Source organism: Amphiprion ocellaris, chromosome 10, assembly GCF_022539595.1.
Source record: "Amphiprion ocellaris isolate individual 3 ecotype Okinawa chromosome 10, ASM2253959v1, whole genome shotgun sequence".
Lineage (NCBI taxonomy): Eukaryota > Metazoa > Chordata > Actinopteri > Pomacentridae > Amphiprion > Amphiprion ocellaris.
In genome coordinates, this window is record NC_072775.1 from 361,139 (window position 1) to 382,388 (window position 21,250).

Genomic DNA, 21,250 nt, shown 5'->3' on the forward strand with positions numbered 1-21,250 from the left:
GTGGAAATGGGTTTTGTGATGCAAATAAATCACTCTTTTGAACACATGCTGTTTTTAGAAGAAATACGTTTTATTTAAGTGACCCTGGAAACCTGCCGGACTACTTTCGCCGCGACCAGAACCGGACCAGAACTCGGCTCACGGGACACTGTCGGGGGTAAGACAGTGAGAGTATACGTTACTAATGATAGGGATGCCATAGAGATTCGTGTCAAAAATCCCGAACTATCCCTTTAAGTTAAAGGAGTTTTATTCGTGACGTATAACCAATCAAATCACTCCAGAAGACAGAGCGACCACAGGTAGATAAAGGTTCAGAGCCAAAGTAGCACCATTTTTAAATGTATTTATTACCGTAAATCAGTAAAAAATAAATACTGATAATCAGTAAATCAATCAGCCCACAATTACTACAATTCTACAATGTATGTCTCTTTCCTTTGACTTGTTATTTGTACAATATACGATGTATATGATGGCGTTTTTTCATACCAAAGGCTATACTATGATGTTTTCTAAGAGACATACGATGCTACTCTGGTTGTTCTGGCTCTGGGCTGCTGCATTCCTCCTCTGTTGTTTTCTGGATTGTACTCAGCTGCATGCCTTCGTCCATCCGGCCTCCGTTGACTCGTCCCGCCTGCCGTCTCTGGAGCTGAAGCTGGATTGGAACAGACCAAAGTACAGTCCAATCACGATGCCAGCTGCCTCTCAAAAGGCTCCTTCATCTGGCAGGTGGCAGCACTTCTTCTGAGGGGAAGCTGAGCTGGCCCAGCAGAACTTTGGAGATGTGTTCCAGTGGTTGGTGGATGTGTGGGGAGATAGAGAGGGACCTTTGAATTGTTCACAAAGGAAAACAGGGAACCCATTGGTAGTTTTAGTTTAGGGTGCTACTGTGGTGTGTTTTTGGGTTTTAAGATGTGAACAGGAAGAGTTTTTTTTCGTATTGATTATCTTTTACTTTGTTCCTGGTTGGAATGCCCATCAATGTCAACATGAAGTTCACTTTTAGTTCTGTTGATTTATTTTTATTTTACTAACACCCTTTTGTTTTTAACCCCCTCACATGTTGTGTTGTTGTAAACTTACTCTTTCAAATAAATTCTCGTCTAACCCTCTGGAAACCAGTGTTTGGACTGTTTTTGTGTTGCTCCTCACCTACTGACAGCTGTGGACTAAAGGCTATACTGTGACGTTTTTAGAGCGACATGTTATACTATGATGTTTGTTGGGCGACACGCTAAACTATAGGCTTTTTTAATTGACATATTACTGTGACCTTTTTTTTGTTTTTGTTTTTTTTTTAGCAACATATAAGAATTCGAACAGTTTTAAAAGTTACTATACTTTTACTTGTGCAATGAAATTATTATTCTGTGGCATTTTTTAGATGACATATTATACTCTGATGTTTTCTTGAATTACATACTATTTTGACAATATACTGCACTATGACATTTTTTGAACCACATATCATACATGACAATTTTAGGCAACATCTATCATTTTGCGCTTTTTGAACCACATAATAATCTATGTTTTGTTTTTTTTCTTGCCAACATGTTGTACTATGAACTACAGGCCATACTATGTTATTCTTGAGTAAAGTATACTATACTTTGACATTTTCTGAACTACATCCTATACTATGGCGTTATACACAGAGTGCTTTGGTTACATGTTGATTTATAATCTAGATTTTTTTCTGTTTTGTTTTTTGACAGGATTACCACAGACCTGACTGTGAACACCGTTGACACCCACCTCAGGGAGACGCTGCCTAAGATCTCAAAGCTGCTTGGTCGTGGTCTTTCTGGCACGTACTCTTCCAAGATGAGCTGGGAAGTTTAACACTGATGGAATGACACCAGGTCTAAGCCGACAAACTTCCAATTCTTCCTCAACCCATAGTCTCTGGGAAACCTACATGGAGTAAGAAAAGTAGACAGAGAAGTAATTAAGTCTGTACACAACATATTAAAAAGAAATCATGCTAATAAATTAAGTACAAAGAACCGAATTCGCCAATATACTGGAGACCAGAGTTATTTAATTTGATAAGTATAACCTTGTTTAGTAACATTTCAATTATTTGAGAGCAGTCCTAAAGAACTGCCTGTAATCCCAATCATAAAATGGGTTTGGAGGAAGAACATAGATGGTAATCTGGATATACATGAGTTAGGCTTTATAACTACTATTGGTAGTATTGGTGGTAGTAATAGCAATGTGACTACTACTAGTAGTATTGGTAGTACTAACTACTGCTGCTGATACTGGCACTGCTACTACAACTTGTAATACTATTACAAATGCTTATACTACTTCTACGACTCTAACAGCTGTTTATACTACTACTGCTGCTTGTACTTTTAGTAGCACGCAGCTCAAAGGGGCGTGTCCTATCTACTCATTCATATCTATGAGAACAGCGGTAGCTACACATAAGGACGTCTGACGTTGATGAGCTGCGTAAATACCATTATATACAGTCTATGGTAAATACGTATGTGAATCGCATCATTGGCTGCAGCAGCCAGTCACCGGTCACTCACTGACTCACATTGAAAAATAGCACAGAATGAATTGTTACGTGTTTATTGTATTTACAATTTTTTTGTGCGCAGCGCAGATTTTCTGTGCACGGAGACCATGTCAGCAGTGTGCGATTGCGCACGCGCGCAGCTTAGAGGGAACAGTGGTGACAGCATTTATCAGCAGCAGTTAAAGTTCTGCTTCCCGTTCTCAGCAGATCAGTCCAGACTTTAAGAATCCAGGCTTGTTTTAATAACAATAGGAATTTCATCTGAATTTCATCTGATCAGAGCAGACAGAGACATGAGGGAGAGTGGTAAGAAGAAAGGCGGGGGAGTAGTGATGTTTGTAAACAACAAGTGGTGTAACCCTGGGAACATTTATATCAAGGATCAGTGGTGTACCAGGGACATTGAGCTGCTAGCTGTTAGCATCTGGCTGTACTACCTGCTGAGGGAGTTTTCACGTTATTGCAGTACCGGTGTACATCCCTCCCTCGGCCAACGCTGACTCAGCCTGTGAGCTCCTCCACAATGTGGTTTCACGGTTACAGACAGCGCATCCTCAAGCCTTCTTCCTCATCACCGGGGATTTTAACCATGCTTCCCTGCCCCCCCCCTCACCTCCTTCACCTCCACCATCTCTGAGGCTTACCTCTCTCCCCCCATCTCCACCTCCTCCTCCTCTCTTCACACCAACAGTGGATCAGGTGAGAATGCAGCTCAGGAAGACCAGAACCAGGAAAGCCACGGGTCCTGATGGCATCAGCTCCAGACTCCTCAGAAAGTGTGCAGACCAGCTCTGTCAGGTGGTCTGCTACATCTTCAACCTAAGCCTGAGACTGGAAAGAGTTCCTGCCATGTGGAAGACTTCTTGTGTGGTCCCAGTCCCAAAGACCTCGTTCCCCAAGGAGCCCAACCACTTCAGACCCGTGGCCTTAACTTCTCACCTGATGACTGGAGAGGATTGTCTTGAACCATCTTCGCCCCCTGGTGAGTCCAAACATGGATCCCCTGCAGTTTGCATACCAGCCTGGGATTGGGACGGATGACGCCGTCCTCTACCTGCTGCAGAGATCCCTGTCTCACCTGGAGGACACTAGAAACACCGTGAGGATGACGTTCTTCGACTTCTCCAGTGCCTTCAATACAGTCCAACCCTCACTGCTGAGGGTGAAGATGGAGAGAGCGGGGCTCAGTGACCAGCTGGCTGCATGGACCATGGACTACCTCACAGACAGACCTCAGTATGTGAGGCTACAGGACTGTGTCTGATGTGGTGGTCTGCAGCACAGGAGCCCCCCAGGGTACAGTACTCTCACCTTTCCTCTTCACCCTCTATACATCAGACTTCCGCTACTCCACAGACAGTTGTCATCTCCAGAAGTTCTCCGATGACACTACCATCATAGGATGCGTGTCAGAGGGGAATGACTGTGAGTACAGGAAAGTCATCATGGACTTTGTCTACTGGTGTCAGCAGAACCACCTCCAAATGAACGCCAGCAAGACAAAGGAGATGGTGATCAATTTCCACAGGAAACCCTCATACACTCCAGCGCTGAACATCCAGGGACTTGACATTGAGAGAGTGAGGACCTACAAGTACCTGGGTGTTCACCTAAATAACAAACTGGACTGGACAGATAACACTGACTCTGTATAAGAAGGGTCAGTGTCGTCTATACCTGCTGAGGAGACTCCCATCATTTGGTGTGAGCAGGTCACTGCTGAGGACCTTTTATGACACTGTGGTGGCATCCATGGTCTTCTATGCAGTGGTGTGCTGGGGAGGGGGATGATCTGAGTGTGATAAGAACAGACTAAACAGACTGATAAAAAGAGCAGCTCAGTCTGTGGCTGATCCCTGGACTCCATGGAGGTGGTGGGAGAGATGAGGGCTCTGGATAAACTGTCTTCTATCATCAGAAACTCCTCCCAGCCTCTGCATCAGACTGTGAACTCCTTAAGAAGCTCCTTCAGCAACAGACTGGTTCACCCTAAGTGTAAGAAGGAACGTTTCCACAGGTTGTTTATTCCAGCATCTGTCAGATTGTACAATGCTGCACTATAAACGCCACCGTATACTGTTTACTGCTGCACTTTTCTCTTCCCCCATGTTAGACACGCATCCTCCTACTTAGGTGCAATAACTGATACCTCATCCTCTTGTATATAATTTTCTACATGATAGTTATATTTAAAAAAATCATCTGTATATAATGTTTTCTGCAATTTTTGCACTGTGCTTTTTTTCTTATTTATTCTTGCACTGCCTTTTTTCGTACTTTTTCTTTGGAGCTGCTGTAACAGTGAACTTTCCCCACTGTGGGATCAATAAAGTTTATCCTTATCCTTATAATGGGTTTAAGTGCAGCAGCGTCTACATGCTGCTTCCAGCCATTCTCACTATTTGCTTTATTTACTTTCTCTGCTGAACTCCAGCTCTGCTTTTATTAATTTGTTCATTTATTGTGTCTCATAAATCTGTTGCTGTTAAACTCCTCGCTGTGCTGCTGTTCTGCAGTCAGTCCAATCCAACTGACTCAGATTAGATCCCAGATGAATAATTGTGGTAGTTCTGATGAATAATTCTGATTTGACCCCTAATCCTTGTAATGCTCAACATTTTATTGATCTGAAGTCTGGGTTGAGGTGGACTCTAACAGATGGTGTAGTTCTGATGTCACCCCTTTACTGAAGCTGCTCTTACAGTTTTTCTGGTTAGATGTTGGAGGTCTGGTTCTGATCAAACTTCTAAGATGAAAAAATTTGAAAAAGTATTGTTTGTCAATGTCGTATTTACGTTTTATTTCCTCAAAGGACATCATGCTGTGTGACTCAAAGACGAGTCTGTGGTATCTTCTAACCCTTTGGAAACGGTTTTCCATCTGCTGGTCGTTGCTTCCACTCATAGCGTTGGAAGAGTGAACAGTGTGCTGGTTGTGTTTCTGATGCTGCTTCTGTTTCTCGTATCGTGTTTCGTCTGCAGCAGGAAAACAGGAAGGACTGAGGAATCGTCTGTCTGGAAGCTGGTTGAGGAGAAACAATGACGAGTTCACAAAGGGTGAGAAAAATACCTTCACTCAGTTTAACAAAAACACAATTTAGAAGCATATATTTATACGAAATGTCTCATTTTGTACATTTCTGAGTATATTCATAAAATAATTTGATCATTTAGTCTCCAAAGTATCATAAAAAGTGTGAACCCGTCTGCAGTTACTTCCTGTCAAAGCTGATTTCTCGATGAGCCGCTGCTAGAAGAGCTGACAGCAGAATTGCAGAGAAGCAAACCTTTTATCAGTTTAAAAAAAAAAAAACAGTAGCAGAGTTTTAGCTTGAAATACGCACCCTTCTCTGTTTTTGTGAACACTGAGAACATCTTTTTTGAAAAAAACTTTATTGGAATTGTCAGTGAACAGAGCAGCTGGGGGATTGGTGTCTGTGCTGGTCGATTAACCGCTACAGTCTGGGTTTTATCTGGCTTAGAGTCGGCCTTAAGCCTCAACAATCAGAGCGATGGGCAACAAACTCATCATCAGAGACTTCCATCATGTTTCATCTCAGTTCTATGGATCTGGGGAACAAATAATGTGAGGGAGCGCAAAAGGAAGTTTCAACATGACCTTCTCCTTTGTACAATTTTTAAAATAATGTCCAAAATGTCTGCCACGTTACCATGGTTACAAAAATGCCAGGCATGTGATTGGGTCTGAATAAGGACAAATAAGATAAAACTTTAGAAATCCCACAAAACAAATGATGTAACCTGAGAAATGCAGTGCCTTGAAGAAAAGCAATAATGCCCACTGAATTGTGTTCTTTAGCAACTTTTTAAATTCAATTCAGTTTTATTTATATAGTGCCAATTACAGTCAAATTGTCTCAAGACGCTTTACAGAACCCATATGCCTGACCCCCCAGAGCAGCCCTAAGGAGACAGTGGCAGGAAAACACCCTTTTAACAGGGAAAAAACCTCGAGCAGAACCCGGCTCTAATGTGGGGGAACCATCTGCTGCTTGCCGGACGGGTTCAGAGGGACAGAAGAGGTAGAGAGGTAGAGGGATAGAGGGATGGAGGTAGAGGGGAAGAGGTAGAGGGTTAGAGGTAGAGAGGTAGGGGGGGACACAAGCACCATAAAACACAGTTTGACACATGCATGATAAGACAGATGATACATGCAAAGTACAACTAACATGGAAACTGATTATAGTTTACTGCTATGGTGTATGGCTCTGGCATTAAATAGACTACATATATAGCTGGTGGTAAATTCAAAAATATGTAGATGAGCAAATCAAGTATAGTGAGGGTGATGCAGAGTAGATTGATGGAAATGGGCAGCTGGAAGCAGTGGGCTGGAGGAAGGTCAGCAGCAGCAGCATCCCACAGATGGAGATTAGGCCAGTTGGTGGGAGAACCACCACAGATCTGAAGCATCCAGCTCTGGGATCAGGGACACTCGGAGAAAGGACACAGGGAGAAACAGAGTGAGTGTAATGCAATAATGGTATATATACTGTATATTAAATATAATGGTAGACAGAGAAGGGCTCAGTGCATCCAGAGAGGTCCTCCAGCAGCCTAGGCCTGTAGCAGCAGAACTAGGGGCAGAACTAAGGGACGTCCAAGAGGAAGACTCCAGCTGACCCCCTCAGGGTCCCCCAGTCAGTCCTAACTATGTACAATATTATATTATATATACTATACAGTCTGTGGTCCTCCTAATGGACCGTATAATATTATATATACTATACAGTCTGTGGTCCTCCTAATGGACCGTATAATATTATATATACTATACAGTCTGTGGTCCTCCTAATGGACCGTATAATATTATATATACTATACAGTCTGTGGTCCTCCTAATGGACCGTATAATATTATATATACTATACAGTCTGTGGTCCTCCTAATGGACCTTATAATATTATATTATATATACTATACAGTCTGTGGTCCTCCTCCACTAGCAGCAGATTGCAGAAGCTTCCTGAAGCCTCGGATCTTCGTGTCCTGAGGCTCACTGTCCCACATATCATGGCGAGCACGGCGCTATTGTGCTGGGAGGGGGCGTGCACGCGCACTCATGCGCGCCACCCGTGCGGAAAGTAGGTTTTTAGCACACGTGTGACGTCACGCCCATCGATCGGTTTTGGTTTTCTTCCGAAGATCGTTGAGAGAGAAGATGATCCTGAAGAAACCTCCTGAGTTGTTAGTGAGCAGTCAGTGCAGAACGGTACAGCTTCATCTAGTTCTTCATTCCTTAAATCAGGATGTTTTTGACATCCACCCCAGGGAACAAATAAAGCTTTCTGAATCTGAATAATCTACATGAAAACTTTTCGTTCACACTGTGCTTTAGCCAGGATTTATGCAAACAAATCAGACAAATCAAACAATAGGAATCATATATGAGGAATCTGACATTATGTTTTAGTGAAATTAGAACATGTATAAAGAAGGATAAAAACATTAAAAAAGCCAATATTTCAAATCAATAAAAAGCAACTGTCGTAAATTAAATCAAGTGTCAGCAGTAAAAAGCAATAAAAACATTCTCAGTGTGCAGAAATGTGCAAATTGTTTGCCTGATAATGTGCAGAATTACAGAACATTTGGCATGAACAACCTGAAATGATCATTTTAGTCCTGCTTAAGAAGCTGTGCATTATTGCAGTGAATGTATGTCAATCATCTCAAATAATAATGAAAAGATGTTATTAAAACAGATCAGACGTGTGAGAACAGTCACTAAAATCCTGCCTGAAAAGTAAAGTGACTTATTTCAGTTATTTTAATGTAAAATGCTGGATACTCAATTATCATCTCTAAAACAAAACAATGCTTTTCTGGCTGTCAAATGTGTTTGATTGAACAAAATGAGACAAATACATGTTAAACGTACAAATATTTTCCTAAATTCAGTGTAAGGTTGGATACCCAGCTGTATGACGAGGATATCTCTTCATTTTAAGATGTCACAGCCTGAAAGCTTCTATCCTGCTGTTAGTAGTATATAGTAGGCATGATGCTGAGTTCTTCTGATACTGCTAAAATAATGGAGGTGTGGTGAATTGGTTTTGTGGCGCTCTTAAACATCTGACAAACTGATTTTTTCCCCTCAAATATTTCAATTTCTTCACAGAACTCAATGTTGTGAATTTATATTTCCTCCAGTGAGTCTAAAATCATTCGTACCAATGCAACATTCTGATTTATAGTGAATTCTTAGATGACCAATAGTTTTTTCCTGTCTGGAAAAGTCCCAAAAGATAGTAAATCTTCAGTTCCACCACAGATCGTGGATGTGGTTCAGGTCTGGACTCCAAAATCTTCTTTTCTGTTCATTTCTGAACCTCGTCGGCTGCATGTTTCAGATCATTATCCAGTTGGAAAATTCAATGCTGCCCAGGTCCTTCCTGATGTTTCCCTTGAGGATCTTAAGGTCAACTTCTTTTTTTCATAAAGCTGTTGATGAGGATATCTCACCTGCTGGTGAAAAAACACCCCCAAAGTATCACATTTCCACCATCATGATCATGAGGATGGTTTTTATCTCGTCTTTCTCCTGGACAAAGAAGAAAGCCGTTGGGGATCACCTCTGTGTTTTGATGACATGAAGTTGTTCAAATGCAGGATGAAGCCTTGTGAGAGGAGACACATTCACCATCACTACAGCTTAACATGGAGATGCAAATGTAACGTTTTAGGGGTTTTTTCAGCCGATTGTGAAAGTAAACAGCATCAAGAGAACAGAAACCATCAGACAGTTTGCAGAAAAACCGATCTGTGAGTTGCATCAGACCTTCCAGCAGGACTCTGATCTGAACCAACAGCCAAAGTGGACACTAAATGATTAAACTCCCTCTTTGGTCATCGATTAAAGCCTTGAAAACTCACCTGTGCTTTAAAATATCTAAGATGTAATTCAGTGCTTCAGGAATGTGCAGCTCTATGAAGTCCCTCCGAGAATCTGACGTGAACTGAAGAAATAATTTCATATCAATTTAGATTTGGGAAGAATGGGACTAATTTGCAGGTGTGTGGGGCTGAAAAACTTAAACTACAGTATATTTGCATAAGAGGTGAAGAGTGAGACCTCCTGTTTATTTTCCCATCCACTGATTTATATCAAGTTAGCAAACATTAGCCCGAAAAGACCGGATGTTGGTACCTTCGTAGTACAGCTTATTCTACCATCAAAATAAAAGACAAATATCTTAGGAATTGCTTGCTAAAAAAAAAGCTCTGAAGATTGCATAAAAACGTTAAAGATTCTATTTTGTTCCTAAAGGTGTCTTTTAATGTTATGGCTCTAAATACTGCAGCACCATGACTGAAGAACCTTGTTTTAGCCCCTTTTGTTTTGTTGCTGCTATCTATGCCCAACTCAGGAAGAAAACTCTCTCTGCATTTGCGATTTACAGCCACCGGCTGACAGCAGGTCAAGTGTGTGAGACCAGGACTGCTGGTTAACATATAATCTGAACAGTTTCATTCACTATTTCACACTTTTTCCTTTTTTTAACAACAGAAGCAGAAAATGACATAAATGAGAACAGCTATATTGGGATTTAGGCTGTATTAAAATGCAGTTTATGTGAGCACAGAGAGCCGGAGAGAAGCAAACAGACGTAAACACCGGCTGAGTTTAGGTTACACTGAAGCACAACAAGCTGCAAGAAAACACGGCACCTCGTTTACTGGATTCAAATCGCTCTTTGAGTTTCCACCATCTCTAAACATGATTTAAGGTAATGGTAATGTTAGACACATTAGCCACATTAGCTGCACAGCCCGCCAATGGGAAGAATTTTCCTATTAGTTGATGGAACATTGCCATCAAAAATAAAAGTAAAGTTTGCAGAATATTACTTAAGTTTTTGTCCAAATCAAAGTTAATTCAGTGTCATTGATTGAATAGTCTTTGTAGTAAATATCAGCAGATGAATCAGTTTTCTAACTTGCGTTTCATTCGCTGCAGTGTAAGAAGCTGTATTAACATAACCCTCTTCAAAGCAGGTTAGCTGTGCTGCATGAGGAGAATAAACTATAAAAGCTGTATAACAATAAAAATTAAATTAAAAGTTTGCACCACTCAAGTTTAGAATATTCATAAAATGTAATAAAGTAGATTTTTCCTGTATATGACCTAAATGTAGGGCTGGGCGATATGGCCTAAAAAAAAATCTCCGTTTTTTTCACAGCCCCTCTGTTGATGTTGTTGAGAAAATCGATTTTCATTAAAACAAATCGACATTAAGTACAACCTCGAATTAATCAATAAAATCGATTTATCGCCCAGCCCTACCTAAATGGAATTGTTCCTTCAAAATAACATAGCATAACATAAAATGTATAGCATAGTATAATATATATAATACAGTATAGTATGGTATGGTATAGTATAGTATAGTATAGTATAATACAGTATAGTACCATAGTATAGTATAGTATAGTATAGTATAGTATAGTATAGTATAGTATAGTATAGTATAGTATAGTATAGTATAGTATAGTATAGTATAGTAAAGTATAGTATAGTATAGTATAGCATAGCATAGCATAGTATAGTATCATAGTATAGTATCATAGTATAGCATAGCATAGCATAGCATAGCATAGCATAGCATAGCATAGCATAGCATAGCATAGCATAGTATAGTATAGTGCAGGATAGGACAGGACAGTATAGAGTAGTACAGTATAGTATAATATAATAATATAGTATAGTATAGCATAGTATAATACAGTACAGTATACTATAGCATAGCATAGTATAGCACAGTACATTACAGTATAGTATAGATAGCAGTAGATAATATAGTACAATATAGCATATTATAGTATAGTATAGAATAGTACACTACCCTACAATATACTATATAGCATAGCATAGTATAGTATAATACAGTATAGTATTGCATAGTATAGTAGGGTATAGTATCATAGCATAGCATAGCATAGCGTAGCATAGCGTAGCATAGCGTAGCATAGCGTAGCATAGCATAACATAAAAACAATATGAGAAGGTGCGCTGATGTAGTTTAAGGGGCGTTTATTGTGAAAATTCTGCCGGAAGCTGCAGCGGAGCCGAGCGGAGAGAGGCGGTGAGTGGGTGAGAGGAGGAGGCGAGGAACCCGGGGCTGCTGACCGGACGAACCGCTCTGCTCTCCGTACACCAGACACGGTTCCAGGATGAAGCCCGGTATGAGCTCACAGGACGGACAGCTTCGGAGCAGACAGCCGCCGCAGTCCGCCGCTGGCTCCGTTTTTTGAAGCCGACAAACCGCAGTTTAGGGGCGACAGCGGACGTATTAGCGGCACCGACACCTCCAGCTCAGCTCACCGGGGATGGAGGACCACCGTTAGAAGGCACAGACCGAAGGCTCGGCCGGAATTTCGCCAAAATTACGACGGGAATCAGATACAGCTCCCTGTCTCCCGGTACCGGGGGAGACCACCGGCCGCTCGTCATGTCTCGTGCCAAGGAGCGGCTGAAAGGCGGGAAGGAGACGAAGGACAGCGTCACTCTGCTGCCGTGCTTTTATTTTGTAGAGGTGAATATCTATCTATCTGTCTATCTATCTATCTATCTATCTATCTATCTATCTATCTATCTATCTATCTATCTATCTATCTATCTATCTATCTATCTATCTGCAATCTATCTATCTATCTATCTATCTATCTATGTATAGCCTATCTATCTATGTATAGTCTATCTATCTATCTATCTATCTATCTATCTATCTATCTATCTATGTATAGTCTATCTATCTGACAGTATACAATGTCCAGCTGTCCTCATACACTGTAAAAAAAAAAAATACACACATATATATATATATATATATATATATATATATATATATATATATATATATATATATATATATATATATATATACATATATATTTGCAAGAATGCCAGGGGAAAAACAGGAAATGCAAACCGTAAACAACAACAATAATAATAAAGTAAATAAAAAATAAATACATTTGTAAAATACCTGCCCCAAAAAAAGTGTATTTTTACAGTCACACATAATAAATGAATTAATTTGCATTTATGTAAAAATACAGTTTAGCAATTGACTGTATTTTATTTAATTAGATTTTATTTTACAGTGAATATATGTGAATATTTAATATATAAATAATATATATAGTAAATTAATATCTGTAATTTAGCTAAACAGGAAAAATCTGTAAAATACCATTAAGATCTACCAAAGTGCAGTCCTTGAAATACATAATATCTATAAAATAATGTTTTTAGTTGATTTATATCAAGATAAGATAAGATAAAGATAAGATAAGATAAAGTTCTTTATTTCTCCCCACTCCAGGGGAAATTTACATTGTTACAGCAGCTTTATTTACAATATATACAAGGGTGAAAAAATTTTTTAACAGAAAAAATAAAAATAAAGTTTAAAAGTGCAAAGATCAACTACAACTATATAATTTTTTGTAGTCAACAAGTTGATGAATCCTCTTCTCTATAATTTCACTAGATATTATCTGTAATTTAACAAAAATGGGACTAATCTTTAAAATAACAGTTGTATAAAACCATTACTGTCTTTCAATCCATGATAATAATAATATATATATCTTCAAATAATGGCAGATGCTTGTAAAATGATATTTGAAAGAAAAATTAAATCCAGTAAAGCTGTAATTTCACAGCCACACACTGTAAACGTGAACAGTTTTGGCCTGTTTTTTATTTTATTTTCAACAAGTAGATGGAGTTTAAAAGTTATTTTACTAGATTTCTGTTTTTAACTAAACATTCAAATAACAGTTTAAAAAATTCTAATTTTTCAGTCCTTTATATACATATTTTTTCTTCCAATAACAGCAAATATCTGTACAATAATTATATATTTTTAGCAGATTTAAATACAGTGAATATTGTTTCATTTTTGATCACATTTAATGTGGACTATTTTTACAGTTTTGGCCTGTTTTGTTTTCGTGTAATTTAATCAGTTTTCCTGTGATTTTACCAGCTGTTATCTGTAATTTAACGAGATGGGAAAATCTGTAAAATAACAGAAAATTGTTGAAAAGGTTGCAGTTAAAAATTGGGAAAAAACATGACATTTTTAGGGTGTAGCGGTGAATGAGTATGTATCTGCTGCTGACGGATGCCAGTCAGACGTTTGGCAGCTCTTTCTCAGACACATCGAGCTGTAAACTCAGTCAGGTGAAGCAATAAATCAATCAGGGAACTGTAATGATGCAAACACATATGAAGTTATCATTCTGGATCCATTGTGCTGCATCCCAGCGAGCCAGATGGTCTGTAATCTGCTATCAAGAAGTACTTTGACAGCAGTGAAGCTGTAAATCTGTATTCACCTCGTCGCTGTGCAGCCTGTGACTCTGCAGTCTCTGCTGGTTATTGGGATTCCTCGTACGTTTGCTGCTTTTGTGCAAAGGTTTTTACAGCATGACCTGATTGGTGTGAATATCTGGAATGTCGTGCATCAGTCAGAACACCTCGACAGGAAAGAGTCCAGATCTAACGGCACTAATGCAGCGTAGACTCCGTTTAATCATCAGTGGTGAGACGTTCATGACCACAGGTTGTGGTTTTAGATCATCGTGTTCCTCTGACTCTATCAGTAATTGTTCTCTGCTTGGACTAAAGCCTGCAGTCATCTGCATTTAGTTCATACGCCCCCAGACTGTAGGCTCTACTGCAGCTTCAGCATTAAAATGATCATTATTATTAATAATGATGCTATTAGCATGAGTAGTAGTAGTACTAGTAGTAGTAGTAATAGTGGTAGTAGTAGTAGTACTAATACTAGTACTAGTGGTAGTAGTAGTAGTAGTAGTACTAGTAGTAGTAATAGTGGTAGTAATAGTGGTAGTAATAGTACTACTAGTAGTACTAGTAGTAGTAGTAGTAATAGTGGTAGTACTACTAGTAGTAGTAATAGTGGTAGTAATAGTACTACTACTAGTAGTAGTAATAGTAGTACTAGTAGTACTAGTAGTAGTAGTAGTAATAGTGGTAGTACTACTACTAGTAGTAGTACTAGTAGTAGTAGTAGTACTAGTAGTAGTAGTAGTAGTAGTACTAGTACTAGTAGTAGTAGTAATAGTGGTAGTAATAGTAGTAATAGTAGTAATAGTGGTAATAGTAATAGTAATAGTAGTACTAGTAGTACTAGTAGTTGTAGTATTAATAGTGGTAGTACTACTAGTAGTAGTAATAATAGTAGTAGTACCAGTAGTACTAGTACTAGTACTAGTAGTAGTACTAGTAGTAGTAGTATAGTACTAGTAGTAGTAGTAGTAGTAGTAGTAGAAGGGGCCCATTAGGGTTTTCTTTGTTTGAATTTAACCTAAATCTTCACTACAATCTCAGTATATTCTGTTTTATTGCGTGTTCAGTGGGACAGGCTTTCCTCAGTTAACCCTGTGCTTTAATGAGCATTGGTCTAACCTTTATGCAACATTTTCACTCTTTTCTTCTTTAACTCAATGGCAGCTGTGTTTTTGTTCACAACTCAAAACTGTGGGCTGAGGAGCAGCTGGAAAATCCCATTTTCCTGCAGGTTAAATGGTAAACAGGATAACTGAAAGTCTTGGGTTTGTATTGAGTCTTCCTGTCGCTTGACATGAAACAATCAGGTGTGGAATCTGGACGGAGTCTCACTACGACATGAAAGAAAGAACGCTTTGGCCTTTCACCCATGTTAACACGTACCAACATTAACGTGTTAACATGTACCAACATTAACGTGTTAACACGTAGCTGGATTAGCAGACGGCCTACATCGTAGAAACACTGAGGGAAAGTGAGGACGTTTCAGAAATAATGCCATGAATCTATTCCATTTGTTAATGAACTTAATTCAAAGCCCAGGGAGAATCGTGCACACCCAGCTCTGTGCACTCCGACTTTCGAGCTCTTCGTTAGCTCACAGTTTGGAGAATGTTCTGCAGTTCTTGTTTTGAGGACTTCGGCTGCTTCTGTCTCAGAGCATCAGGACTCACTGTTGTTCATGTGGCTGACCAGAGATCTTCAGGACTCAGGTTGGATGTTTGGGCTCTGGTTGGATGTTTGGGCTCTGGTTGGATGTTTGAGCTCTGGTTGGATGTTTGGGCTCTGGTTGGATGTTTGAGCTCTGGTTGGATGTTTGGGCCCTGGTTGGATGTTTGGGCTCTGGTTGGATGTTTGGGCCCTGGTTGGATGTTTGGGCCCTGGTTGAATGTTTGGGCTCTGGTTGGATGCTTGGGCTGTGGTTGGATGTTTGGGCTCTGGTTGGATGTTTGGGCCCTGGTTGGATGTTTGGGCTCTGGTTGGATGCTTGGGCTGTGGTTGGATGTTTGGGCTGTGGTTGGATGTTTGGGCTCGTGCTGCTGCAGGATGAATTTGGGACCAATCAGACGCCTCTCTAGAGACTGCGACTAAATGGTCGCATTTTGCGACTAGAATTTGAGACAGTGTGAGTAAATTTTTCATCTACTCGCGCATGTGTGAACAGTAAATTTGGCGATTTTTAAAAAAAATTATTATTGAATATTTTTTGTTGCTGACAAACTTCTCCTCACTTCAGCCCAGTAGTTGACGGTAATGAAATGAGTTGGTTTTCCGACCGACATTAACTCCAAAAGAGGAAGAAAGGAGACGAACACCAAGGAAGAAGAAAGCGGGCCAATATGTGTGAGAGCGGGGCGTGAATGACCACTGTGATTGGCTTATGTGTGAAAAGAGGCGGGTCTTGGGGTTATCGCGTGAATCCACAGGTTTCACATAACTCTTGTAAACAATGAACATTGACCAAGAGGACTATTGCCGCATGTCCACTAGATGCGATTTTCCCATACGACAACGCACCGCAGGAAAAATGAAATGAATTAAAATGAATCAGGAATCAATTCCATGTGAAACCCGGGCCGAACGACTTCATGAAAGTGCAGAAACAGAGCAGAGAGTCACGTACGCAGTGGAATCACAAATTTGTTGTTGTCTTTTTGTGGCTGCGGGACTCAACAGTTCCAGTGGAGCTGAATCTAAAGGCATCAGTGGGATGGAGTGGAGAAAACATCCACTCCATCCACTAAAGCCTGTGGATGTTTTTCTGCTCCATGATCTATATTTGCTTCCTTCTCTGTACCACCAGTATTCTGCTGTGTCTTTACTGCGAGGTTTTCTGCTTTTGTGGAGTCAGAACATGATCCCACCCAGCTATTGGCAGAGCTGTATATTGTGTGAATTATAGATGACAGACTAACGAGGAAAACCCTGTTTGCTCGTAGGTTTCGCTGATTCTGTGCTTTTCTTGCGCCTGATTGCAGACGGCTTCATCTTCGCCTCTTTATTGTGAAGTCTGGCGAGAAAACGGAATTGCACATCAGTGTTTGTTAGTTTCGGGTGACGGGGCAGAATTTCGTCCTGCTTTTAGGTCTAAACATTCAGAATTGATGAGTATTTCTGCCCATTTCTCTTTGTCTTTTCCCCGACAGAGGAGCTCCTACATTTTCTATCTTGTGCGGTCACACCATCCTACCCACCAACTGGCTGCTAGGCAACGTGGCCCTCTGAACGGGATGTATTTTTGTATCTGTGTGTTCAGGGCTACAGACGTTAAGAGGAGGAAAACATCCTTACTGCAGCCTGCTTCTCCTCTGTGCAGGATCCTCGAAGGCTTCGTTTGAACTGATCATCATGAATTCACTGCATGATATAGTAAAGATATGATGTCATTTACTACACCTGGAATTGTGACCCATGGCGATAATGCCTGTGTTTCCTCCTGCAGGTGTGTAGTTTTAGGGCAGTAAATCAGGGCATTATGCTGATAACCATGCAGCACCGTGCTGACAGAGTAGCCGGCTAGAGGTGGGAGTAGTTCAGTGTCGAGAGGGCTTCATCATCATCGCTGTGAGTGTCATGAATATTCCATTGAACAGCTGAATCAACCTGCTAAAAGCTCCACGTTTTGTTTGAAAAGAAAGACACAGATGCAGCTTCTCTTGCAAAAACACAATGAATGCTGGAATGCTACCAGCACTTTTAACATAACTTAAAAATGTCTGAATTCCACCCATCTGGAGAATAGGGATGCACATCATTGAAAACATCAACATTGTAATCTAAAAAAAAGTCTCCACCTGGATTTAACTGAACAAACAGGTCAGATCCTTCCATTGGATAATTACTGCAGTGATGACAACACCTTCTTTAACCCGAGCTGAGCCATGTTGGAAGACATATCCTGTGGTCATGGAAAGGATGTTAATCTGTCTCAGAAGGGTCAAATTATTGGCCTGCATCTAGCAAAGAAAACAACTGAGGAGATGAAATGACTAAAATCAGGTAAAGAACCATCCAACACATCGTTAAAACCTGGAGGAGAGTGGAGAACCATCATCTCCAAACTGTTAGATGACCGTAGGAAACCACCAGTAGAACTCACAGCTGTTTAATAGTGAAAGGAAGAACATTTCCACATGAAGGGAACTCAGAGGACTGGGACTAAACAGCTGTAGCTCTAAGAAAAGCACTGATCAGTGAGGATGATCAGGAAAAAAATCTTTAATTTGCTTGGTAGCATAACGATTGAATTCTGGATCAATGGAAGTAGGTCATGAGGTCTGATGAGTCCAGATTTACCCTGTTCCAGAGGGATGGGGGCAGTAGTTTAGGTTTGGTTTTGGTTCTTTGTGCTGGTTTTTGACATTTTTAGGACTGGTTTCAGACTGGATTCTGACTGGTTCTGAATGTTTTTTTGGACTGGTTTAGGTTTGATTTTGGTCCTGGTTTTAGACCTTTTAAGGACTGGTTTAGGACTGGATTCTGACTGGTTCTGAACATTTTATTGGATGATCTTGGACACAGCTGGATGTTTCAACAAGACAATGAGTCCAAACACTCATCAGACGTGGTAAAGAAATGGTTCCATCAGGCTAGAATGAAGGTTTCAGACTGGTCTCCCCATAGTCCTGACTGAAACCCATCAAGAACCTGAAGAACCAAGTCATAAAGACGGCAAATTTAGTGGAATGGCAACAGAATTGGTGCTGTTTCACTACATTTGTCATCTTTCTGTCTCAGACTTGAGTCAATTAAATTGATAGTATATTGATAGTACTGCCACCTCCATGCCTAACTGTAGGTATAGAGTCCAGAGGAGTCAAAGATAAACCAGCAGATGGGGGCATCAGGGTAAGAAGAGAGGAGGATGAAGTGATGCCCTCATCATGGCTAGTTCCTACCAGCCTGTGGGGGTTAGAGTTATGATCTGGGGTTGGTCAGGTTCACCAACGTTATGTTCCCAAAGAATGAGGTCAGCTGACTACCTGAATATACTGAATGACCAGGTCTTTCCATTAGTGAAGGTTTTTCTTCATGTTCTAAGAAGACGATGTCAGGATTCATGGGGTCACATTGTGAATGAGTGGATCAGGGAGCATGAGATGGATTGTCCTCCACAGAGTCCAGACCTCAGTCCCACTGAGGATCTCTGGGATGTTCTGGAGAAGACTTTGGTCCGACTCTCCCATCAGCAATAGAAGATCTTGGTAGAAAATGAATGCACCTCTGGACAGAAATAAATGCTGTGATATTGGAGAAGCTTATAGAAACGATGCCACAGTGAATGAGAGCCGTACTCAAAGGTAAAGGCGATCCAACAGAATATGAGAGCGTAGGACTTTTTTTTTTTTTTTGCCTGCAGCCTGCAGTGTGTAGCTTAGTACAACTTACTAAATGTAAGATGCAGACTGGTCCACTTATTCAGCCTTCACTATCTTCACTGCATTGTCTGTTATTGTACAAACTTACAGTCTTAAGTCCTGAAGCAGTCAACTCTTCTTTCATCTCCACTGCAGTGTTCTCACCTGTGTCCTCATCTGGGCAAAAAAAATGCAAAAAGCACATTTTCATGTGGAAGTTCTCATTAATTCAGTGGACAGTCAGACTTGTGTACGTGATCTGCCTGCTTCATATTCCACTGTGCATTTTTCATACAGCTCTCTGATGGCAACTTAATGAAAAATACGTGTGATGTTCGCTTGTCAAACAACAGGATCATGTTCTGTCCTTGTTAACGGTGGTAACTGATATTAGGTGAAATGTTGTCGCATCAGTGATTTCTCCTTGAACCGTTCTCATTTGGTGTAACAATGGCAAAGGCACCTGCAAAGGTTTCTTGCTTTGGGAAGCATTCACTTTTGATTTGCATTGGTCAGATACATTAGTCATTTTTACCTTTGTGGTGGAAACAACTCCAAAACACTGCTGACAGATTAAACAAACATAATCCTTTCTATAGACAAAATATTTCCATACAACCAAGTTGCATTTCTGTTTGCAACCAAATTTTCATTTTTGTGTTGCATGTTAACAAATTCTGTCTTTTTAAAAGTTTAAATAACCGTGTATCCAAAACAGACTTCTCTTGGCGATCAGTTGTAGAAAATGGGAAATCAGCAAGATGTTTTTTTTGTTAATCAACAAAAAAGTTTTAACATAATGTATTTTAATTAATTTGCTTTACTTCACTGTACTTCCTGCAATGTAGCTGTTGCACATTGGAATATCACAGTCGATGCTAAAACTATATATTTTGCAGCCCTCCTATTAGTAGCCAGAGAAGTAAAATCTAAGAATGCCTCCTTTATTCAAACTACACACCAGGCATATTTCACACTCACAGAATGTATTCATGAATAAAGTGCAGTTCAAAGAGGTCAAAATGATAAATGCCTTTGTTCTGAATCATTTCAAACCTGTTTAAATGCCATCATTCAACAGGACTGAAATGGCTGAGGTTCCATGAGTGACCTTGATCACACCGGAGAAGTCTGCTGCATTAATTAAGGCTCTTCTCTTGGCTTGTAGATGCTCACATCTGTTAGCATGAAATGAACTGAAGCTGTGAAACACTTCCAGGATGGCTTCCCGCTGGCTTCAGTTTCCAATGGATTCTGCCTGAAAGGATTTCTTATCTTGCTTTTTTTTCTGAAAACCTTCGACCTGATCCTGAGATCCATTTTCTAAATTAAATTGGAATCCATGGCAGTTAAATTTAAGCACTCCTTCATTTTAACAAAAATGTAGAACAAAGATTAAATTTTTAGCTACAGCTCCTGTGATTTATCTCATACAGATATTATCAAAACCTCACTAGTATCTCATTAACTTTTTGAAAAACAAAGAGAGCAAAACACTGTGAACAAGGCTAGAGGAACACAGACACTGATTTACTGAATTAGAAAGGCAAACATTTTCTTCTCTGTTAAAGAAACTGGTAATATATGCAAGAGCAAGCAGCAATTTAGATGATATAAAGAAAATATACACTACCGTTCAAAAGTCTTCAAACAGTTTTCCAGTAAAACTCCCACTTTTCTCCATGTGCTAACATAACTGCACAAGGGTTTTCTAATCATCAATTAGCCTTTCAACACCATTAGCTAACACAATGTAGCATTAGAACACAGGAGTGATGGTTGCTGGAAATGTTCCTCTGTACCCTTATGGAGATATTCCATTAAAATCAGCTGTTTCCAGCTACAATAGTCATTTACCACATTAACAATGTCTACACTGGATTTATCATTCATTTAATGTTATCTTCATTGAAGAAAAATGACTTTTCTTTCAACAATAAGGACATTTCTAAGTTTTGGATGGCATTTTAAACTGTCAGAATTTTTCATTTTCAGTCAACTT

General features: G+C 39.9%; 1 protein-coding gene across 2 annotated transcripts in view; it reads left to right on the forward strand.

Annotated features, from left to right (window-relative positions):
- Positions 1-11,644: 11,644 nt before the first annotated feature.
- LOC111578495 (phospholipid phosphatase-related protein type 4-like) overlaps positions 11,645-21,250 on the forward strand; it is a 67,556-nt gene continuing 57,950 nt past the window's right edge. For both annotated transcript variants that reach the window (XR_008602863.1, XM_055014062.1), the window contains exon 1: positions 11,645-12,101. Coding sequence is in view for 1 of the 2 variants with exons in the window: in XM_055014062.1 (XP_054870037.1) it covers positions 12,018-12,101 (84 nt within the window). In the remaining variant the exon portion in view is untranslated. The remainder of the gene's footprint in view (positions 12,102-21,250) is intronic.